At 41.0% G+C, this 24,693-nt stretch overlaps 1 protein-coding gene across 1 annotated transcript in view; it reads left to right on the forward strand.

Moving 5' to 3' along the window:
- VWA3B (von Willebrand factor A domain containing 3B) overlaps nt 1-24,693 on the forward strand; it is a 78,607-nt gene that overhangs the window by 14,108 nt on the left and 39,806 nt on the right. Inside the window, exons 7-15 of the mRNA XM_042788258.1 lie at nt 227-396; nt 2,294-2,418; nt 10,559-10,675; nt 13,546-13,742; nt 14,421-14,575; nt 16,394-16,532; nt 17,955-18,086; nt 21,201-21,299; nt 23,575-23,757. Of these exons, the coding sequence (XP_042644192.1) occupies nt 227-396; nt 2,294-2,418; nt 10,559-10,675; nt 13,546-13,742; nt 14,421-14,575; nt 16,394-16,532; nt 17,955-18,086; nt 21,201-21,299; nt 23,575-23,757 (1,317 nt within the window). The remainder of the gene's footprint in view (nt 1-226; nt 397-2,293; nt 2,419-10,558; nt 10,676-13,545; nt 13,743-14,420; nt 14,576-16,393; nt 16,533-17,954; nt 18,087-21,200; nt 21,300-23,574; nt 23,758-24,693) is intronic.

Below are 24,693 nucleotides of genomic sequence, written 5' to 3' on the forward strand. Positions count from 1 at the left end.
CAAGTTCTCTTCTCACTTCAGGAAATTTTGTGTAGACTTCATTTGAATTACTAGTGTAAATGAGAGGGAGAACCAAAGATCTGAAGATCTTATTATAGCCCAAGTAATGCATCAGTTCTACCAAACTTTCCTACATGTACTGAGCACAGGACAGTTCTTCAATAAGTACCAGGCACCTATTAAAACAATGTCTTCCAATTCCCATTTTTTTTCTGTTTAATGACAGGTCGAAGCCGTTTATTACTTTGCTGTGGGTGACGTTCCAGTGGACACAAAGCAGCTACTCCTTGAGAAGGTTTCTGATGGCCCCTGTCCAGTCAACACTGTATCGTTCAATGCTAGGGAAGATGAAACTATTATTTTTCTGAAAGAGTTGAGCTGCTTGGCCTCTGGCAGGTACGAGAAAAAAGCAGCACAGTAGTGATTTCAGTACTTGTGCTTTGCTTCTAGGAATTGTATCAGAAGGTATCTGAATATAATCCCTGTTTTACTCATGAGGAAAGTGAGGCAGAGCAGTTCAGTAAGCGACCTGGGGAAACTGGGGAAGTAGTCTAAGGGATATGACTGAAATGCAGGACCTACCTGAACAGAGCAGCTTCTCTCCACATACATGCTCACTGGCTTGCAGAAAGGCCATTCCTTTTTTATACCCTAAATAGTCTGTCATCTCTTCTGAAGTCTGAAAAATTCTTCAGGAGAAAGGGTCGCAACATAAACTGAAACAAGTTTTTCTCGTATTTCTTTCTACTCTGGTAATGTCCACAGGCATCAGCAAAATATCTAGAGTTTTGTGGGATCAAGTGCCATACAGACATGTACTGAAAAGGTAATTCCTGTCCTAAATGGGCAGTTCCTGGAACTACAGAAAATTGATGTGGTGTTATCCCTCAGGCCTGGTTGTGTGGAAATGCAGTTCTGTACCAGGCTCCTTAGCATCTATTTGGTATGGCTGGTGGAAATTGATATCTTCCACATGGCTTGTTGTCTGCTTTATCCTGGGAATCAGCTGTGTGGTGAGAATCAGCCTTCAGTAGAAAGGGACAATAAAACTTTAATCTTGATTCTGATATCAAAATAAGGAAAACAAATGAACAAACATAAAACCCCACAGTACCAAACTCCTGCTGAACAGCAGGAGGGCAGTAGGAGTCAGGAGGTGTTTGTCTGCTTAACAGAAGTCACTGTGCAGTTACAGAGCTGTGAAATGGCTGCTAGCTCTTCCTGTTTCACTGTTGTTTGTGCAAGAATGGGAAGACCTCCAACAGTAGAAATCTCCCAAATGACAGCAGAGCAATTGGTAAGATGGCAGCTGCTTAGCTCTTTTATAGACATCTGTGTTTAGAAGTAGCTTTTAAGAGATGGAGCGTCTGCCAAAAAAACAAGACTGGGAGAAAGTGTTATGTTTTCTCTGGTCTGATGTGTGTCTAAAAGGACTGTGGTCATTTAGAATTGTGGTACCTCCATGATACCAGGTACATTGCCAGTCACCATCCTTCATTTTCTTTTGGCAGTGCTTCTACCTCCTTTATAAAAGGAAAGTGAATGTTTCTTCTATGTTAGAGAAAGAGGCAAGAAGGGCTGTGGCAGGGAGATGAGAGGAATCATTTTGTTCAATATGATTCCCACTGTCTTCTTTTTACACGAGTCTAGCGTTGGTGCAGAGACTTATTGTGCCTATATCATGCTGGTGGGTATTTGCCCAATAATTGTCTATAAGTTTAAGTGAGCTTTCCCATAGGAATGGCCAAGTTCATGTGCTTGTCATGGCTTGAACCTGTTGCTAGTGTAGTTCTGTTTTAGAAATGCATCTTTTTCATGCTCTGAGAGCTTTTCTGTTTTGACGAGGGTAAATGAAGTCTGCTTGTCTTCCTGATTTGTATGTTGATAATGAAATAAATGTTCCTATTGGGCTTTCAGCTGGGAGGATAATCTGATAAAAAGGTGTTAGTGTCATCTCAGACATCTCAAATGACATGCTTGCTCAGCATGTTAAAAGCATTAATTAAAAATAGATTTCCATGAGATTGAAAAGGAAGGTGCCTCAGAGTAAATGATGCCAAAATGAAAGGATGTTCTTCATGAGAACACTTCTGAATGTACGTAAATGTATATAAAAGATTTGATAATACTCACAGTGGTGTTGTAGTTGAAGGTTTATATAGCTTGAATAGATAAGCAAATAATTCTGAAGTTGTACACCACTATGATTTTGCATGTGTGACATACATCTGGTTAAAATTAGGAAAGTGTTTATGCAGTTTTAGTACTGATGAAAACTCATTTGGCATTACAGATTCCATGCTTTTGCTGAGAAGAACGACTACAGAGATGCTACTGGACCTGCACTAAAATGTGAAGAAGATGGAAAAGGTCTAATTGCCCTGAATTCCAGAAAAGTGAAAGGGCGAATACCACTAGGTAGACAATATAAAAAACAAGTTGATACTGATTTTCTCACTGAGAACATTTCAGAATAGAAATGTAATATAGGAACTTGCTAAGTGTAAAATCAAAAGAAGCCATCTGTGGGCCCGGGTGGGGTGAGGACAGGACTGGTCAAATGGACATTCTGTGGGTGGGAAGGAGAGGGCAAGGAAAAGAGAAAAGTGAAGAGAGTAGACGATGTGCACGTGAGAATGAAAGAGAAGTGAAAAAAGGGCGAAGAAGAATGTTTATTTAGGGAGGTGAAGAACAGTACTGGTATGCTTATGCCAGTGACCTTGTGGAAATGTGTAGAGAAATGGCAGAAAGGAAAAGGAATAGTGTGGAAGACCATCCAATACAACAGCCACATCAATACAGGCCAAGTTCATATGTAATATAAGGGGATTAAAACCACATGAGGTTGACCTGCTTCTTCCAAGATCTGAATTTGTCATAAAGACACTCAACAAGCATGGTAAAATAACCACAGAGAAGAAGGTGCAAAGAGGGAGGGAAAAGCTGGTGGGAAAAAAACCCCCGGAGGAAACAACAGAAAGAAACAATTTTACTGGGAGGTGGGGCTGGGCAGAAAGTTCTCAGTGTATTTCTTACTAGTCGCAGTGCTACTTCCTCTGGGTACGTCAGCCTTATTGTTAAGTGGGACTGGACTGGGGTTTCAGCCAGGATGGGAGGAGACCGGCTTGTGCTGTGAAGTGAGGCTGTGTATGTCAAGTCTGATATCTTTATCAGCAGGACATTAAATTAAAAATGCTTTCTTTTAAGTATCAGGAGGCTTAAGACCTCTTTATTCTTATGGTTCGCATCCTTATTATGCAGGGGGGGGCACTAGTGTTGCCCCAAAGGTAGAACAGTGTTATCCTCTTCTTACTGGTAGGGAATGTATGGCATAAGGTGGATTTAGTGAGTTGCCTAAGATCGTTTGTCAGTCTTGGAGTAACTGGCCCATGTTTCCTGGGTTGTAGTCTAGTTCCTTGTGTACTAACCTATCCTTCACTAGGACCGTGATTATAACAGCACTAGAGAACCATAGTGTGGGGGGGGGGGGGGCAGAAATAAGAGAGTGAGGTGTCCCCTGTTTTTTTTTGCTTCATGAAGGGACGCTCAAACCTCACACACGCCAGGTTTAGAAACCAACAGCAGAGTATGCTTCAAACCCCTATCTCTCGTTTCATACTAATTCAGAGCAGTATAATGATTGCCTTCAGTCTGCTACCAGTGCTTCCTTGCTGGACCCCATTTGGGGGCGTGGGGGGAGGGTGGGACTGCCTTCCTCTTCCCCCTGGCAGTCAGCCTGTTTCAATAGATGGGCCTAGAGCTCCTGTATGACTGAAATTACTTCCTCACCACTGTTTCTAAAGCTGAAAGCTGAATAGTTTTAATGGCTCAAAAGGACAGTAATCCCCTTGAAGTGCATTGTCTCTTGTGTCTTATTGCTATTATGGAGTAGAATTTACACATTAAAAAGGAACACAATTAGCTTTCTGCATTTACTGGGTATTATAAGCACAGTTGTGACATCACTGGCAGCCAATCCGAGCGTTTCAGTTGTATGCAGAATCTAAAGTCCTTTCAGAAAAGAAAACACATTGGAGACATTATTCTGGTCTGTGTCTGATGTCTCTTGTTTCAGAGACTCCTTCAAGGGTGTAGTAGTCAATAATAATAAAAGTGTCGATTACTCACTAATGGGCTCTGAAACTGGTTCTTGGATGTGTGGCATAAACTGTACAAGGAAATAGATAGAGAATGAACCAGAGATTTAATCTTCCAAATGGGGTGTTTCTTGAAAATAAGGGGAGGCACAAGAATATTTTGATTATGTTTCTTTTTGCACCACAAATTCAACAGCTGGAAACTGAAACTCATCATTATGTTTTATGGACTGGAAAAGCTGTTTTAAGTACATCTGATAGTTTTCTGGGTATCCACTCTATAACAGCATTTTGCAAATACAGGATATCTTCATGCTCATTCTTTTTCATCTGCTTAGCCAAAGCAAATCGGAAGTGAACTATTTAAAACTTCAGATAAGAACTCCATTCTCCCCTGTTTTGCATCTTGAGCAGTCATTTAGAAAGCAAGCATGAGAAACTGCCAAATTTTAATTTTTTTTTTACACTTATTTTGAGTGGGTGCTCAAGATCAAAACAGGTATAAGCCAGTAAAGAATTAAGGTCCTTATGTTGGCAGACTCAGATTTACTTCAGGCAGAGAAATGCTTTTACATAAAGGCTAATTTCACCAGGGCAGTGATGCCTCCTCATCCAGCACTGATTTTCCTGTTATCGCTTCTGCCTACATTCTTTGTGTGGCTTCTTCATCTGCAAAAAGCTGCAGAACTAAGCAATCCTGTTATGTAGTTAAAACTATAAGTGGAAAGGAGGTGAAATTTAAGTTGGAACTTGAAGACCTAGAGGGCAAAAGATGGTGGAAGCTGTGGAGAAGGTGGTTCTTGCTGAAAAGGGGCACAGTTATGTCACCTGCTTGGAGTGACAGGGAGATAGGTGCTAAATGGGGCTCGAAAAGCAGTGGCGTTTTGAATGAGATTCTGAAATTAATAACGGGACCTTGTTGGTTGAAATAGAAACAACAGTGAGTCTCTGCGCAGTGTTTTTCTGTGTGGTGGAAGAGATGAGCTGATATATGTAAAGAAAAAGCAAACGGACTGAAATCGGGATTTGACTGATGTGGCAGATCTAAAGAGAGACGTGTCTGACCTCCTTGTGAACAGTGTAAGGCTGTGTTCTTAGATGTGCTTGATTTTCCACATTTACCTGATGGTCACAGGGAAAATTTCATATTGCTGCGTGTAAAATGGGAAGCATAAGAGCCCCGGCCTTCTGTGTGACACTGAAGTCAGTGAACTCTGCACTGTTTATGTACACAGACGTGGGAGAGACCGAACCCTTCCTTTGGAGAGCCAGGATAATGACTTAAGGCTAACTACTTTGCATACAAGCTGTATCAAAGATCGTTGCCTCTGCTTTTTCCTTGCAAGTGCTTTGTCTAGTCTTAGCAGTCTAATCTTGGCCTGGCAAATCTGTTTACTGATGTGTAGAGAGTGATGCAGATGGTCGCTCTGCAATACCACAAGGGATACAAAGTTCGTTTGCTTTGTCCATTTGCCAAGTGGGAAAGGGGCAGGATCGGGCTGCAGTGAGTTTCAGTGCTGCTTGACCTGGCAGTTAAAGCTGTGTACTCCCCTCCTGTGCTCCTTTGTACCTCTCCATTCATCCCCCTCTAAGTGGGGATTTTAAAAAGCAACGCTTGAGGGAATATTGCTATGTTCTACTGCCACGTAGAGGCTGAGGAAGGGACCAGCAGTGAAAAAATGAAATTGCCCATCTTGCCTTGCAGACAAATGAAGTTTAAAATAGACCTTTTTGCATCATATTTGTATTTGCTTCCGTCCACGGTCTAAGTCAGATAAACAGAGAAGAAATGCTTCTGTTTTCCCTGAGCTGCTTTTGCATTGGTATCTGCTTGATGTTTCAAAGATATTGTAAATTTTGCAGGGTTTTTGCTTGTTTGTTTTTGTATGGGCTTTTTTTTCTCAGTGGGGTTTGTATCTTGCGTATGAAATCAAATGGGTTACAGTGACTTGTCAAACTGGGTGAGTTTGCCTGCTGGGAGATAGGTGTGGAAAAGCTGCTTCTTTTAAGCTTGCCTGATGGTGTTAAATAACTGGGAAATGGAAATGAGGGCAATTATGAGTGTCCGTGTACACGGAGTGTGTTTGTGTTTTCATTTAGACCTACCGTCTTGCTTCTCAACTCACCGGTGTCAGCAAAATGCTTCTGCCCCTTGCTGCGAGCTCTCCCCGCACCCTTCCTCACCCTCACCCTCTTTTCCAGGGCCTCCCTGCTCCGGATCAGAAATGCCATTTGACCAAGGGCAGGGCACGTCTGAGACGCTTCCCAGCGTGAGGTGCTCCCGCCCGGCCGCGGTGGCCGCGGTGGCCGCGGTGGCTGTGGTGGCCGCGGTGGCCGCGGTGGCCGTGGTGGCTGCAGTGGCCGTGGTGGCCATGGTGGCCGCGGTGGCCGTGGTGGCCGCGGTGGCCGCGGTGGCCGCAGTGGCCGTGGTGGCCGCGGTGGCCGCAGTGGCTGTGGTGGCTGTGGTGGCCACAGTGGCCGCAGTGGCCGTGGTGGCCATGGTGGCTGCGGTGGCTGTGGTGGCCGCAGTGGCTGTGGTGGCTGCGGTGGCCGTGGTGGCCGCGGTGGCTGTGGTGGCCGTGGTGGCCGTGGTGGCCGTGGTGGCCGCGGTGGCCGTGGTGGCTGTGGTGGCCGCGGTGGCTGTGGTGGCCGTGGTGGCCGTGGTGGCCGTGGTGGCCGCGGTGGCCGTGGTGGCCGTGGTGGCCGCTGTGGCTGTGGTGGCTGTGGTGGCTGTGGTGGCTGCAGTGGCCGCGGTGGCCGCGGTGGCCGCGGTGGCCGTGGTGGCTGTGGTGGCTGTGGTGGCCGTGGTGGCCGCGGTGGCCGCGGTGGCCGTGGTGGCCGCGGTGGCTGTGGTGGCTGTGGTGGCCGTGGTGGCCGTGGTGGCCGTGGTGGCCGCGGTGGCCGTGGTGGCTGTGGTGGCCGCGGTGGCTGTGGTGGCCGTGGTGGCCGTGGTGGCCGTGGTGGCCGCGGTGGCCGTGGTGGCCGTGGTGGCCGCTGTGGCTGTGGTGGCTGTGGTGGCTGTGGTGGCTGCAGTGGCCGCGGTGGCCGCGGTGGCCGCGGTGGCCGTGGTGGCTGTGGTGGCTGTGGTGGCCGTGGTGGCCGCGGTGGCCGCGGTGGCCGTGGTGGCCGCGGTGGCTGTGGTGGCTGTGGTGGCCGTGGTGGCCGTGGTGGCCGCGGTGGCCGTGGTGGCCGCAGTGGCCGCGGTGGCCGTGGTGGCCGTGGTGGCTGTGGTGGCCGTGGTGGCTGTGGTGGCCGCGGTGGCCGTGGTGGCTGTGGTGGCTGTGATGGCCGTGGTGGCCGTGGTGGCTGTGGTGGCTGTGGTGGCCGCGGTGGCCGCGGTGGCCGTGGTGGCTGTGGTGGCTGTGGTGGCCGCGGTGGCCGCGGTGGCTACGGTGGCCGTGGTGGCCGCGGTGGCCGTGGTGGCCGCGGTGGCTGTGGTGGCTGTGGTGGCTGTGGTGGCTGTGGTGGCTGTGGTGGCCGTGGTGGCCGCGGTGAGAGCTGGAAACAGCCGTCTGTGCTCGGTGCAGGCCGGCGGCCGGCAGCAGCTGTTAGGGCCCGTTCCCTGACGCGCGGCCGCCCTCTCGCTGTTGCTCTGTGGCCGTTTTTGAACCGGAACCAGCAGGTCCCCAGGGGTCTGGCCGTTAAACCGTCAGCTGGGGGGGGGGCGGCAAAGGGGGGGGTGTTTCATGGCCAAGGGGACAGGGAGGGCCCTTCCCCTCTGGGGATAAAGTGATTTTGGTTTTAAGACGAGGTCTTTCCTGGGACGTGGGAGCCTGAAGGCGTGAAAGAGCGGGTGGGCCTGGAGCCGTTGGGTGCTGCACCCCTCGGGGCGGGATTTTCAGCTGCTTTTCAGGTGGTGGCCCCCAGAAATGGCAGAGCTGAGGTGCAAGCGCAGGGAATTTAAACCGAAGAGAGGTTTGTGCTTTCTTGGTCATTCTTCACTGATGCTTTTTGACGGGCTGCAGGTTGAAAACCACACCGGGAAGATCCTGTCCACTGTATGTGTATGTACCTTTTGAGTTTGGGGAGTCAGTTTTGAAAGGCACAGCTTTTCCTTCCCACTCCTTCTTAGCTGGAGAGGAAAAGAGGCCAAGGTGGAGGTGGAGGTAAGCCTTTGGTGGAGAGAGAGAGAGAGTTGCTACGCTTGTCACTGCTTGCAACCTGCTTTTCTAGCTGTATTCAGGAAAAACTGTTGCCAGATGGTCATGGTTTAGCTCCAGCCAACAGCTAAGTCCCACCCAGCCACCTGCTCACTCCCCCCGCATGGGATGGGGGAGCGAATCGGAACGTGAAAGTAAGAAAATCCGTGGGTTGAGATAAAGACAGTTTAATAAGTAGAGCAAGTGCTACGCACTCAAGCAAAGCAAAACAGGGAATTCACTCACCACTTCCCGCTGGCAGGCAGGTGCTCAGCCACCCCCAGGGAAGCAGAGCTCCATCGCGTGTAACGGTGACTTGGGAAGACAAAATACCATCACTCTGAACGTCCTCCCTTCCAGTTTGCTGTTCGCAGTTTTCTAAGCAACTTGATCTTCAAAAAGTGCAGTTGTCGATGCCTGCATTTGTCCTGTAGAATGTGTCGTCAAACATACTTGCTTTGGAAGTGTATGCAGTTTTACTTCGCGGTGCTGCAGCGTAAACGAGTAAAAAATGCCAGTTCAATACACATATCTTACTGGCAACAGGAACAATAATCTTGTAAATCTGATGAGTCAACAGCATAATTTTAGGGGCAAATGAAACAACACATTGATATAATTAGTATTGTTTTAAAGGAAGTTGAACTGTGCATACTTCTTCCAAAATTTTCAAACGTAACCTTAAAAATGTTAATGAAGTTAAATCTGGATCCCAGTATTTGGTAGCTTATGAAGGATATCTGGATTTAGTTGGGAGACAGGTCCACTGGAATTGCATTCTTCACAGTCTTAAACTTAGAAACACGTGCGTAGGTGGTGTGAATGCACATGTTTTGTGGTTTTAACTGTGACAACAGGTGTGTATATATACACATATGCCAGTGCTCAGATTTTGTGTGTTTTTGCATTTCTGGGGAGAGGTTGTTTATAAAAGAAAAGTTGAATACTTTCTGAAGCATCTGAACCTAATACTTTTCTTAAAAGGAAATGATGACAGACTGAGGATTTTACTCCCTTTTGTGTTTTATGTTGTGGAATGATCTGCTTTACTAAAGCTTTCGTGATTTAGGAAATGTTGAACTTTGTCCTAATGGTTGAAACAGATGTTTTTGAAATGCAGGAAGGTCCCAGGAGATGGCAGTGTACAATAACACATTTCAAAATATTTCTCGGAATCTCAAAGCATTTCACAATTAAAATTGAGTTGTTATTTTGTAAAAAGTTCATGTTATTATTTCAGGGAAGTTTATCAAAGAACAAAATGATCAGTTTGGTTTGTTTACTAGTAGCTGACTTTACTAGACAAGTTTGTGTGTCTTATCTTCTATACAGTGAACCACCACTGGATATTCACTGAACCACTAGATGGTAAGATATAGTTTGCCTTACTCAGCATCTTTATGTACAATTCAGTAATAAGTTATAATCTGCAATGGGTTTTAGTCTCCATTTATGGTTAGGATAACTCAGGATTCAGTTTCTTTTATATTTTTACTGTAACACTAAACACAGTTTTTATGTATTGTACTATATTTCAGTTTTAAACTCTGAGACTAACCTAATTTAACACATTTTTTAGTAGTGTTCATACTGCTTAGGTATACACGGTGCCTCAATTTTAATAACTGTACTGTACTAAATAAATACATATTTAAATCTTTAAAAATCAAGAAAAATATATATATAGAGAGAGAGATTAAGAAAACCTTGTATCAACTCCAGCTTTGGATTTTTCCAATTTTTTGAGAATATATCCTGATAGTAAAACTTTTTTTTTCTTTTTTTTTCACCATTTATTTATGACTGTTGAGAATTTTTAGCATGAAGATAAACTTACCTTAGCAAAATTTCATCACATGGTCTTTAGGAGAAGAAGATGTAATTTTATATAAAGGTATTTATGTACTTTAAGGGAATTGAAAGAATTGAAAATATCTTCTCTTTAAAGTTTCGAAGTTGGGTCTAATATTTGGAGCCAGCTTTTGAAATGAAGGCCAGAGGATGACATGTACATTTCTTTGTGGAGTTCCCTTATTATTATCTGAGACTGTTAAAAAGGATTTTCTTCCATTGTGGGAAAAACCTGTGGCCACCTCTGGAAGTTAGTTCCACCAGGCTAAGCACCTCTCACGTCCTGGTGCCAGCTTTGATCCCTTTTCTGAAGTCTATCAAAGAACAGCACTTGTCACTGCAATGGGACCTCAAGAAAACAAGGTTACATGGCAACATGTGGATGAATCCAATGACTTTATGTAATTGAGGAGTTGTAAAAAGCAGAAGTTGTCTCAAAATGTCAAGTTCTATTTATGATTTCTTTTGCAGTGGCTGGTGTCCGTGAAGATGTCTTTTTGATCTGGAAGGAGTTGGAGGAAGCCAAGAGTACAGTGAGACAAGTTCAGAAAATTTTATCGGAATCTGACCGGCCTGCTTCTCGAGATGGTATAATTTATGTTTCTTTCAAGAGAGTTACCATTATATTCATGATCAGTAGTTTAGTTGTGAACACTTTTGATTCTATGTCATTTTGTGGATGACTTTATCAGAAATGTCTATACACAGGTAGCACCTATACTTGGCACCTAAACTTCGGGTTGCTTACAACTTCCCATTACAAATTTCTATTTGCTACTGCTGAAAGTTGCTGAACTTTAACAGCTCAGGCTGAAACACACCATTTTTAGTTCACCAGTGACTAGGGTTAGAAATTGCCTAGATTTCAAGATACTGAAATTCTTTTCTTTGTGGTCTCTCCCTCTCTCCCTGAGCCAGTAAATCTTTAATTTTATTCTACACAGTTCTGGGGAAGTGCACCATCCTTCTCCTGTCACGGTGTTCTTGGGATAGCCTCCACCCTGGTAGCTAGTTCATTCCCCTAAAAGGGAAGCAGCGTGGGTTTGAATTCTCCTGATCGAAGGTGGAGGACTGAAACTGATTCTGGATGAATGCTCTGACAACTCTTGTGTTAAGAAACATGGAGGAACACCCGCATTTGTTCATTAAACTAATAGTTTCCACCATTATGTTTGGCCTAGAATATGATCCATTTGTTGTTCTGTACTTATTGACTGGATTGAGCCCTGCTGGAGGCAGAAGTGTAACTGGTTTCTGAATCTTTGGAAGGCTTGGACAGGGGATGGTGAGAAGATGGAGGTGCTCTGGGCATGCTGTGGGGCAGAATGGTCACACTGACAGGAATTAAATACTGAAAACTTGGGAATCTGTAGAGTCTAGGTAGCTTCAGTGTTGGACGGCAACTGAGGGGATGGGTTTTCAGGATCATAGCTGTGATTGTCAGTGCCTATATTCTGCACTAGTCCCGGTTTTTAATATACTTACATGGTGTCTGCTGGTATTTTTTGCATAAATTGATACATGATTCAGGTCAAAGTAGCACAAGTCATCAGTGATTTTGTGTAGCTCCAGTATTGTTTTTGCAGTGCAGTTGCTTTTCATTTGGCTAGATGGAGGCTGAGGCCAGATGCCCTTTTCTGGATCACTTGCTGAGGAACCCTTTGTACGGTCAGTGGATAGTCACTTGCACTCTCAGCAGTGTGTTGAGATGCATGACAGTAAGGATTTGGAGCTGGGAACTTTCTTTGCCTGCACTGGGTTTGAACATCTGTCAATAACATAACTCTGCAGGACTTAAGCTTGAGTTTTTTATTCTGTGAAGGAATAATACAGTTCTTTAATAGCATCTTCTGAATTAGCAGGACTTCACATATGAAGTTAAACAGCTATACCATAACGCATAGGGACAAAAAGACCACAATAAAGCTGAAAGGGCAGCCCTAATTTCAGTGTTTATTTATGCGTTCCTGACTATGCAGCTTTAATGTTCTTTTAGTATTTGCCTTCATACATAATCACTTCATAAATAAATTAAAAGAAATGAAATTACAGTGTGATTTATTTTGTCAGTTCTTCAGCATGATTTGACTGTTGCCCATCGATCCAAATAACTGCAGACTTTCTGTTTGCCTGCATTTCTTCCTGTTTTTGCCTTCCTGATCTGTTTAAATTGCTCTACTATAAAATGTAGTCTGTTCTGACGATTGCAATGTTCTGCAGGAGAAGAGACAAACAGATGATTTTTCTGCTGACTCTGCAGATAATGCACTAGTTACTGGAACTGAGACGTTACTTTTTGCATAAAGCATGTGGAAGAAAGAAAACAATAGTTTTCTCTTTAAAATTATGTGAGTGCATTTGTGCCACTGGCCACACTGGCTGTTCTGAGGACCACAGGCAATCAGAAAGCAAATGTTTCCACGTGAGCAGGCTGTGACCCTGCACCTGCCCTGCTGCTGGCTGATCCTCTGTGTGTAAGGCAGTAGATGTCTCCAGAGGTTTGTTTACCGGCTCAGGATCTCAGTCCTGTTGTCACTGCAGCTACATCTAAACAGAGCAGACATTTATACCACCTAGGCCCACTGAAATTAAAGTGTGACAAAACAAATTCACCCTGCTGTGAGACTCACTGCTGGGTCATCTGATTTAGGTGTGGTGATGAGTGAGTGTAGAGCCCTGTATTCTATTACCAGTATCCAAAGATGTGCAGTGCCCAACCTTAAGATGATCCTTAGAAAATTTCTAAGACAATATGACATAAAAGGGTAAACATAAGAACAGTCATACCAGATCAGACAAAAAAACCCAAACCCTCATTTCTTCCAGTATCAATTAAAAATGCTAGAGGGAGAGTGTAGAACTAGAGAAAATGTTAAGATGGTACACAACTGATTTGTGGCTTGGGATACATGGTGAAATATTCAGCCTATAAAAAGTCAATATTGCAGAGATACACAGTAAAATCTTTTCCAAAGACATTGTAGTTTTTCCCTTTTTCTTTAAATGGCCTTCTTTGAAAAAGTCAACAGCGATGCTAACCAATGTTCTTGGCTGTATTTTCATTTCTATCTTCTGATGTTTCATTTTCTCAAATGTTTCTCCCTGGAGTTAGACATCTTATACAGGAATCTTTTCTGGCATTTTTTAATTCAACTACTAAGAATATTCCTTCTATATGTTGATCCTGTAGCTATTTGTCTTCCTCGCTCTCTGTCTTGTAATGAGTTTGTTCCAGTTACAAGGGAATTTGTTGCGAAGAATTGTCTGATAAGAAAAAAACCTCACAAAGTAGAGTATTAAAAATCAGTCAGAAATATCTGCTCACTCCAAGGCTGTCAGTGCAAGCAGAACAAGTTTGAAAATTTTGACTCTAGTATCATAGACTGGTTTTGAACATAACTTATGCAAAATGAACCGTGTTATACAGGAGAATTTGTTTGTTTTAATTTCTTTATTAGCAACCAAAGCTGATCGTCCATTACAAAAGTATACATCTGACAGATATTTGACTTCTGAGAAGTGGTTGCAGAAATATGGCTTGAAAGCTCAGAAGCTCTCACTGTACGATGCCCTTGCTGATTGTACTTTTCGCCATGCAGATGGGATTGTTGACATAAAAACTAAACCAGGGGATGAATCTTCACAAACTGGTGCTGTGAGTATTGTTATTTTTCCCTTACATACTATGAGTTGTTTGGTTTTTCTTTTAAAGCTTGAAAACTTGACTGATAGATGAATTTATGATAAAGTGTATGGCCTGTTGTCTTATAGTTTTTGTTTCATCGTATGTAGCTTTTATAATCAGCTTATTAGTGAAATGGAACAAAGGTGCTCATAGATAAGATTATTTCAAAGGGCTATTTGAAAATTACTGTTTCAAGGACTCATTCCTGGTCCACCTGTAATCTGCAAGGAAGAATCAGGACTGGCTTAATCAATACCTTGGTGTTCAATGTATTTGTGTGGGCTAGGGCAAAGATTTCTTGTCATCTTTATTTTTCCTTAGAAGAAGTATTGGTCTCAGCTGATCCAGTGCTTGCAGGCCTTTAAAGAAATTTTGATTCGTTTGTCTTTTTTTTTTTTTTTTTTTTTTTTTTCCCCAAGCTCTACCATTACACTGTTTGTTAAGTTTCTGTTCTTGCTAGGTACAAGAATAAATCCAGTTTCTATTGATATTTGCTACGAGCAAATTCTGTGACCACCCTATACCATGTCTATTTCTGCACCTGTTCTTGTGTGACAAGCATGTACCTTTGAAGTTTGCTTGCCAAATATTAAAGGCACTGCAAAATAATGTGTTTTGGAGCATGAAGCATGTTTTTCTTGCCTGTAGGAGACAAAGAGGAAGGTAATCCATGCAAAATACTGTGACAAGTTTGTACACACCTTGTGGAAAGATGGATCTGTAGTACACTTATATGTTAGCACAGAAAAGTATAAGCAGTATGAAGAGAAAATGAGGACGGCTCTCAGACAAGTGGAAGGAAGGTTAGTGTTCTGTCACGTAAAATCAGTTTGTATTATTTTACACTGGCGTTGAAATTTTTGACATTTGCTGTCATAATAAGCTGAAGTGGTTGGTAAACTGCCAGTAGCAGTACTACGCCAGAAATCCATTTTAGATCAGAACCTTGTGTGTAGGATTTCTTAGTAGCCATGTAAGAAAACTGATGAACAGTTTTATCTTTTGTTCTCCTTCTGGAACACAAATGTGAAAGTCAGCCTGCATATTATTGAAATACTGCTGAAAGTACCAAAAAGCATCGGGACATAAGGTGGCAGGAAACTTCTAGAATCATCAGTAAAACTTGGTAAACATTCATCCTGTGTACCTAGGATCCCTTGTGATACCTCTGACACCAAGTAGCAGAGCATGGCTTGTGCCCGTACTGATAGTGGTTATCTGCCCTTTTTGCAATTTTGTGTGGAAGACAAGTCTGAACAGTCTTTGACCAAAGCCAGGGCATGGGCTATTGAGTAATGCATATGGCCAGAAGTTCAGTGCTCAGGCTAGCTCCCTAGTTTACTTTTCTGCAGCCATATAGACACACTCTTAGATTTTGTAGGATATCTACCAAAAAATGGGCAGCCTGGGGGCCCGATTCATCCGTCCTAAAGATGTTCTAAAGTAAATTGGCATTTATATCTACATTAGGAGAAGGAAACTTGAAAAATGGGTATTGTAGAACCCAGAGAAAGAAAAAATGTTGCCCTCTGTTTTGTATATTAGGAAAATGAGATGTCTTACTGAAAAAAGCAGGATGTGAAGTTTCATTTTATTGCTGCTTCTCTACAAGTAGTATAACAGCCTGATGACATTTAGCAAGGTCAAACAGAGTTTTGTTATTCCTTTTAGTTTATCTTCATCTTGCTGTATTTAGGATAACGTTAACATACTGTGACAGGAAAATTTGAATTAAAGATTTTGGTGATTATTAAATTTTTTAAATCCAAGCCAAGATTATGGGTTTGCTGTGTTGAATGGTTCATCTCATTGTTCAAGTCTTGGTAGATAGATCTCATCAAACAGTGGGAGAAATAACTAATGGCAAACGTAATAGGATCCTTTAGGTTTCCACGATACTATTTTTTAAAGCCTCTGTGGAGATGAGTAACATTTTTCCCAGGGCCATTATACTCTGTCTGTTAACTGTCTCTGTTTCAGAGCAGACAAGTAGTTTATGACTCTCAAGGGAAATAAGCTGTGGACCTGCTGCAGCCATTACTGAGGAAATGTTCTTGTACACAGCAGTACGTATGCACGTATTTAGATGGCAGGCATGCTTCAATCTTGTTTAAAACGTAAAACTGAGTCTGTATTTAAGGCTCAAGGTCAGCAAAGCATCGAAGCATCTGTGTTATATTAAGATTCTTCAAAGTGCTCAAGTTCCTTACAGAATAGGTTCCTAAGTAGTTTTCTGAAAAGGGAGTCATCTTAGCATATGCTTAAATGATTTGCTGAGTTCAGCCTTGAGAACAGTTACAGGGGCAATAGTTACAGGTACTTCCACGTGGGATTTCCCAGCTCAAACTACCTGATAATTGACTTTATAAAGGCGCTGCATTGCCTTGTCTGTTTTGTCTGTCTCCAGATCCCCACTAAAAACGCCTTGTGTTGTTATGCAGTGACAGAGGAGTGGTTCCTCCAGGCCAGTGTACCGCTTCCGACAGTGACTGGTAACAGGCGCTTAGGGAGAGGGAGTAAGCAGCACAGCGGCGATAAAAAGATCCTTTCTCTTAGATTCTGATATGGAAAGTTCCAAAGATCTTACAGACCAGGTTTTGATATTTTTTTCCCTCCCCCAGGATTAAATGGCTTCAGCAAGGAAGCAGAGGGCTCTTTGGGAATGTGGTTGAAGATGGTGTCTATATTCTTATTGATACATCCCAGTCTATGAAGGATAAGCTGCCACTGGTGAAGGAGAAAATATGTCAGCTCATACAGGTATGGTAAAGCAATGATTCTGAAGATTGAAGAACATTTTAGAGTACGCTGATCTCTTCTGGATGGTTGTTACACTAATTTTTATTTTTTTTTAGAATGGTCTTAAAAAATAGCAGCTTTATAAAAATATTTTTATTTTTCTTTGTGTGCTCATTTTTCAGTTAAAAATTTATAATTTTTTCCTCATTTGCACAATTATTTGAAAATAATCTGGAGAGAATGTTAAAATGAAAAAGGGTTAAGTAGTTATTCTTACCCTCAAGCCACCTCCCTCCTAAAAAAAATAAAAATAAAAAACCAAGAAAAAAAAACCCCAAAAGCTATGCAATGGAGCAGCTTTTGGTATTTTCATTTTTATTTTTAAGCAGTGTCATCCAGTTCCGCTGCTGTGTTGTGATGTGTAACGTATGTTCTAGGTTCACTTTCATACAGCAGAGGGTGTAGAGCATTTTGAACTTGCTTGCATCTTACAGTGACTCAGAACTTTTCAAAGGGACTTGCAAAGTGCAGAATTATCTCGAAAGCAGTGAGTACTTGGAGGCACACCTAAGACAGGATTTGTCTCACCTAGTTTTAGAAATCTACAGTGATGTAACCTAAGCTTACATTACTATTTGAGAGAAACAGGCCCTGTTAAAACATGATTAATCTTTACTTTTTTAGACATGAGAGGAAGAACTGACAAAAATTCCATCAATGTGGCATTGATAGCAATCATTATTGGGGCTGGAGAATTTGAAACTATAACAGAGAAGTTTCTGAGCTAAGTGCACAAGTGATAGGATGGAGCATTATGTGGTCCTCCAGGCAGATCAGCACTAGAAAATTGATACTGTGCCAGAAGGTTTCACAGACAGCTGCACAAAATTGATGATGAAAGGGAGGCAAAGATTCCAGGCTCTGAAAGTTTGTACTATCTTGCACAAATCTTCTTCTCCTTGTAACTTCTGTCCAAAAGCAATTTCAGCAAATTCTTAACTTAATTCTCTCTTGCTGTCCTAGTTACCTTTGTTAGTGATCTACATTTGATTCTTGTTCTCCTCCTCCAAATGATGTCTTACTTTGTTTCTGATTGCAATTTCCTTTGGCAAGCAGTCACAATTTCTGCCTTATACCAATGTTCATACACAGGTTTGTCTCTCCTTTTCTTGCCCTCCTAGACATTTGCTGTTCAGGTAATTTGAGAAATATGAGTGAATGGAGACCTACCTTGGGAAGTTCAAGTAATCTTAATAATTGCAGGAAATAATCATCTCTGTTTCTGTATGTCTCTCTGTACACCATGACTGAATATTACAGTAATTTAATGTAACCATATAATCAACTATATATTAATTAAATCAACTCCTACTAGTCAGTATTTCAGGATACGAATATTCTTTCTTTTAACACTAAGTAAAATTCAGATGCTGTCTCTTGCAGGAACAATTAAGACACAAAAAGAGATTTAACTTTGTGAAATTTAGCGCCCAAGCAGCGGTGTGGCAAGAGAAACTTGCTGAAGTTAATGAGGAAAATTTGCAAGATGCTTGGCTTTGGATAAAAGGGCTTGAGGTAACAAGCAACTAATTATCACAGAGCGTGTTTGTACAAAGTTGTATTTGTGTCTTCTCTTTCTGTACGATGGGTGTTTTTGGATTGACTAAGTATTTGACTTGAGTAAGCTGAAAATATAGATGATGTGTAGATTTTAGTAGATCTGAGTACAATGTGTTGTATAACAATCCTTTAACAGCGGGCCTGTTTATAAGATCATGTTAATTCAACTTGCAGCCTGGTATGTTTAGTAGCCACAATGCAAGCATTGGCCAGTTTGATTTCTGTAGGAGCCACGGCAGTGCTCCGACCCTGTGTCTCAATTTGTCACTCGCTGCAGGGCTGCTGTACGGGTGAGAGCTGTTGCTGGCAGTCAGAGCTCCGAGGCGATAGGAAACCTGTGCCAGGGAGCTGGAGGAGCGTTTCTAGTCCCTTTTGGTGCATGCTGGCTTTACCCTCCATCAGAACATGAGAGCAGCCATACTCAGACCAACCATCTGACTGTCTACCCAGTATTCTTTCTCTGGCAGCGGCCAAAATCTGAGTAGTTTTCCCTGAAACAGAGTAGAAATGCTTGTAGTCAGCCACAGTCAGCCAGCAGATTGTAACTGTCAGCAGCTTTAGGACCAGTTAATGTGTCAAATGTGGACAGCAATGCTATGAGCACGGGACTGAAAATCAGTCACACCACAGTGCGGATATAGCCCATGTTATGTTTTCTAACACAAAAAACATGTTTGTGTAATAAAACTACTCAGCATGATGACAGCTCCTCCTCAGACTTAATCGTAAAATTCTTGGGAATGAGGGAACTGGGGAAGCTACATAATGCCTCTGAGTCTACAAAGCAAGATAAATAACTTTGTATTCTCAGAAAATACTAGCAGGCAAACACATGGAGAAAAGAAAGTATTAGTGTGGCCTCGCCGAGTAGTTGATGAATACTTACCACTGAGGTTAGTAAACTTAATTTTACTGCCTTCCTTGAGGCTTGAAAAGTTGGCTCTGTTTAAGCCACGGATGTGGTACAGCATCATGCAAGTTTGATAATAACTTGAACTACTATAATTTCATACCATCTTGTATATGCATTTGGGAATGGCCTTTTTCATCATTATTCATGAAGTTGGGAATTGTTGGTCATAAATTTTTTTCTAAGTTCAGATCTAGATATCTGAAATGGTATAGGGAATGGCACAAGAACAGTCTACTCTTTTTTTTTTTTTTTTTTTCTGGGGATGACATCTGCTGCTGACCTTTTATTCTGTTTTAAGCAGTGCAGGCACAAATCTGAGATCAGAAAGCTGGCTTTACAGTGAAGCTGAAATGAACAGAAGATTGCTTTGGAATATTAATCAGAGTAGATCCTTTGATCTCATTTCATACACTTTGGTCCCAGGATGTTGAATAAGGAAGCTGAGCCATAAACAGTAACTAACTCTTCCTTAAAAATCCTCTAGAGATGATAACATTTAAAATTTTGGGGGTGGTAATGGCACGTAGTTGAAGTATGTCAACTTCAGTTAAACACTGATAAAAAACAGTGTTCGTTTGTAACAGTAGCAACTGAGAGATCTAAATTCACAGCTTTTACCATAAGGTACGTAGTTATTTCCCTCCCATCATCAGCATCCACAGTATTGTTCCCATGATATGGTGGAAGAAGTCATTTTGTTTCAAATCATATGAAACACATGTACCATTACTGAAAAGAGCCAGGATGGCAAATTTACACATAACAGTGAGTGATGTGTGCCTAAAACTTTATGATGCTTACTGAAACATTAGGAATACTGTATATATTTAACACACAAAAAAATGGCTCAGGCTAGTTATTTCTTGTGTATGGGTGCTGGTGAGGATTGTTTGTGAAGTTGAAGATAGGATTTCAGCGTATCTGAGCTATTTTGTTGCCTGGCCCATACGCTCTTACGCGGCCAAGCAGTCGCTCTCAGAGTGAACCTCCTGTTCGTTTCACCTGATTTACTTACTTTGCCCTTTCTAATAGAAATGCTTGCTGGAGGGAAGAACTGGAAGAAGTTTTAACACGATCAGTAGGGCTCAAGAAGTAATGCTATCTCTTCACGTATTTTTGCATGTATGGATCAATGTTAGTGATTTGTATTTGTCTTCTCTAATGCATTATATGAGTGGATCCCGAGTCTCTGCTCATCCACGCCACTACAGTGCTCACTGCCCTCTAGAGCGGTACTCAGCTGTTAGGCTAGCATAAAACACTCACAGCTTTTCAGGGATTTTGCTTTGTCTCCACTAAAGGACTAAGACTTCATGAAACAGTTTTCCATACTGATTAAAACCTTACCTTTCCCTTAAATTTAGAAGGTTTTGTACACTGAATGTTTGAAAGGTGGAAATCTGAAGATGCAAACTGTAGTGTTTAGGTTCTTATAAGCTGTGAAATACATTTCAGTGAGTTCAGAGTTGCATTTAATCTCAAAAGAAAAAAAAAGACAGATCATGATCACTAAATATGTGAATGACACTGTAAAAGTGCTAGTATTACTCAAGTTTTTCAGGGGCACAGTATTGCTTTACTGTGTATGTTTTGTTGCTGTAGGTAAATTTTGTGCTAAAAATAAGTGATGTTTGCATTGATGTGCCGAGGGAGTAGATGGGAGATAGTCTGGAAAAAACATTGTTCAGAAAACTAGGAAGTCTCTTACCTGTTTTTGAGAAAGAAACTTGTGCAACTCTTTTGTGGAGATTTTGGATTATTTGGTTAAGTAAAATATGTATTTCAAGGGAGTGTGATGAGTTGGAAATCAGGACCAGCAGTGGGAAAATATAATAGAATGTATCCTCTATCTTACATCTTCTTATGTGTTTATAGTCTTTTAGTGATTGCTTTTACTTCTACAGCTTGTATTTCTGTTGCCAGCATTTTGCTTATGTGTTTGCATAAGCACTGAGTACCAATTTGGTACCAACTCATGCTACTTTGACACTTGCTTTTATTTTTCTAGCTATTTCACATAAATATTTTCACCATTTTATTACTCATTTTGGTTCTGTAATATCCTTTGAATCAGTACACTGTCATTATGAACTGAAGAACAAAGAACTGTTAGTATTTATAGCTGTTTCTTTGTCTTTTTCTTTTTGCTTTCTCAGGTTGGAAGTTCCACAAATACACTTGAAGCTCTCCAGATTGCTCTTGCTGATACTGACACTCAGGCTATTTATCTCTTGACTGATGGGAGACCTGACCAGGTATTTCTGAAATAAGAAAACGGAAAATGCAGTCGTGTGGGGTCAGAAGGCTGAAGTATGAAATTAATATAATACCTGCAGAGCTGAGTCTCTTGGGGTCTGTTGGACATTGTCATAATATTGAAAACGTGTATCTAAGAAATGTGCTGTTCATGAAGGGGTTTTGATTAGAACTCTCCGTCCACAGCCCAGTCATTGGGGCATGGTAACTCCTGACATTTCTCATGAGCTGCTAACTCAGGATCTGGTAATGGATGAAATGTTAAAGCTGGGTGTTAGTATCGAGGTTAGGATTTGTGTTAAATAAAATGTCTCCCTAACTTAGTGCAAATATCTCATGAATTAAAAATCAAAAAAGAATGATAGTCCCTTGATATAGTTAGATTTAAATATTAAAACCCTGCAGTCTTTCATGATGGCTTGACAACCTAAAAAGAAAATGATTGATAACAAAATAAAAACAAGTTTGTGTTAAACATTTTTCCCCAAAGAATAAATCAAATATAGTAATAGGTTCCTTCTTACATTCTGTTGCAGTACTGACACAAAGACTGTCGTGTCTGAGGAGTAAGGGCCTAATTATTAATTTACATTATTTTCCTATAAAGGTGTTACCATTAATATTGTTCCATTAGGTCTCTGTATGATTCCATTTTTATCCTACCGGGTCAAATTTGTTCTCATGTAGGTGCATTTCTGGAGTAGCAGCAGTCTGGAGTTGCTTGAAGTCTAGTTTTAAGTGGGTAACGAAATCAGAAGTATGCTTTTACTTTTTCATGTGTTGTTACCCTGACTTAAAATGATGCTATTTCATGTTATATCACATCATATAACATCAACTAAAAACTGGGAAAAAAACCACTTTCAAACTGTAAAAAAGGTGATGAAAACTAGTCCGTATGATGAGAAAGGCGTTTTAAAAATACTTTATTTGCCCCTGAAAATTTAGCTTGGTTGTGATGGCAGATATGCAGCAAAATCCTGACTTGACTTAGGTAGATAGCTGGGCTGAAGGCCACATGGAATTAATTACTGAAGTACATTAAATAAATCTTGGATTCAGAAAGCATCATAAACTTGCAGAAACAATTTCTTTATACCTTGATAAGAAAAATGCTAAGGGCCTACTTTTCTTTTTTGTTCTGTTTTTCTTGATAAAAGGCAAGTGACCCACAAGGAAGAGTGGATTTATATGCTTCAAAATGATTTGAACATCAAAATGTAAACCTGGTTTTAAATTAGCAGATGAGAAACTTCAACTCACATCATTTAATGTTGTTTTAAATTTTAGTTTGCATCTTTGATATTTTCTAAAGACAAGTTGATTGTTATTGGCAATCACTCATTAAAATAACAACTAACTAAATTATTTGCACTGTTTCACACTTTCGCTAGCTAGGAGCATATATTAATATTTTATTAAAGAATACTTTGGCTTAATGTACACTTATTCAGATTAATTATTAATTTTCATATTTTAGAAATTATTAAGAAATATGTTTTAATATTTAGAAATAAATGAATACTTAATTTCTTTTTACCTAGTTAATAATGACTTTTATGATTTATATTATAATTTTTTAGATGAAAAAGGGGAAGTGACCAAGATTGCTTTTAACTACTGAAGTGCAGCAAATAATTATATTGCAAATATTGCTAAATATATCAAGACTTATGACAGTGTTCTGAACAACTGAAGTTGTTATCAGAAGTTAGAGAACTGTTTGATAATTTCTACCAGATCCTTCAGCATTTTTAGACATGGCAGATCTTTTACTTTCTCACTTATTTTTTATTTTAATGGAGAAGGAACACTGTCTTTCCTATTTTCTCAGCCTCTCTTTTGTTTCCTGGTATTGAATCAACTTTTCATTGAACTAATTTAGCTTGATAAAAATATCAACACTTACATACATCCAAAAATATTGTTACATACATCCAGTGGTACAAAATACCAATGTAGTAGTTTAATTTCCTATACCTTAGTGATTTCTTTAAGACTTCAGAAACAAAAGAGTAATGGTTATTATAATTTACATTTTATTTTATTTATTAGAGTATCCTGTGCCTTAATACATTATCAATATTTCCAATTCAGTTTTAAATTAGCTCATTTTATATAATCATGAAATAGCAATCCATATAAAATGTATGCTTTTAACTGATCTGTATCTGTCTCCAAGCAACAGTATGACCGATCAAATTCTTACAAATTATCCATGTTTTAATACATTTCTAGATGCTACGTGTTTAATATGCATTTTTCAATTTTCAGCCCCCCCAAATAATTCTGGCTGAAGTCCAGCTTCATCGTAAAATTCCTATCCATACTGTATCCTTCAACTGTGATGATACAGAAGCTAATAAATTTTTGTATGAACTATCTACTGAAACAGAGGGACGGTTTCATTATTACAACGTTTATTTGACTGATCCTGATGCTGCAGAGTTTATTGTTGTGAGTGTCTGAACATAAATATGTTTGTTTCTTAATGTTATTGAAGGAATCACGTGCCTTGCATTATTGTGGTTTCATATTACAATAGATTATTAAAAAAGCAGGCTAATCCTAGTCAGATTTGAAGTGATGTGAAATCAATGAGGGTGACATTTTTTGCTTATGAAGTTTTGTTGCAAAAAAGCCCAAATATCATGCCAAGTATATTTGTGGTGCTACTGTTGCAAAAATCCCACCTGAAAACCAACACCCAAAAAACATATAGACAAAATTCAGCTCAGAAACACACATGATCTCTGCTGTCTCAGAAATCAGTGAGAGAATGCAGAACTGAATTTGAATTAGGATGAATGAATGATTCTATGAACTTTGCTAAAAGTTTGCTCTATAGCAGTCACTGAGGAGGAATCTGTAATGAATAAAATGACTGGAATGGCAATGATACATCAAGTGTGACTAAGCAGCTCAATCTAACAGTCCCCAGTAGGAAATTTCTGATAAGACTAACAGAAACACCCATTTAAAGCATATTCTCATTTTTAATTAAAGCTAACACTCAGTTAATTAGTTCCACAAATTTTAAAGATAATGGTAGTGGAACAGTGAGAACAACCAGGAACAAGACAGTAGCAGGAGCTTCAGGACTTTGCGGACACCGATTAGGAGGAAGATGTGGAAATACTCCAGCTCTTCAAAGGTATCCGAGGGAGTACGGGGCAGTTTTGGTGACCTGCTGATGTGGGCTGTGCGACACCGCGCGTGCTGGAAAGGTGAGGGCCAGGGCCAGGGCCAGGGCAGTGTATCCCCGGGCTTCTGGCCCCGTGGGACTTGTAAAGGGATCATCATCGGAATTTCCTTCCTGTTTCCTCCGGTCGTCCAAAGGATTCCCCCTCATTCCAGTGTTTACTTGAAGAGTATGTTTGTTACTTCCCCTTG

This window comes from Tyto alba, unplaced genomic scaffold (assembly GCF_018691265.1).
Source record: "Tyto alba isolate M040663 unplaced genomic scaffold, T.alba_DEE_v4.0 Super-Scaffold_14, whole genome shotgun sequence".
NCBI lineage: Eukaryota > Metazoa > Chordata > Aves > Strigiformes > Tytonidae > Tyto > Tyto alba.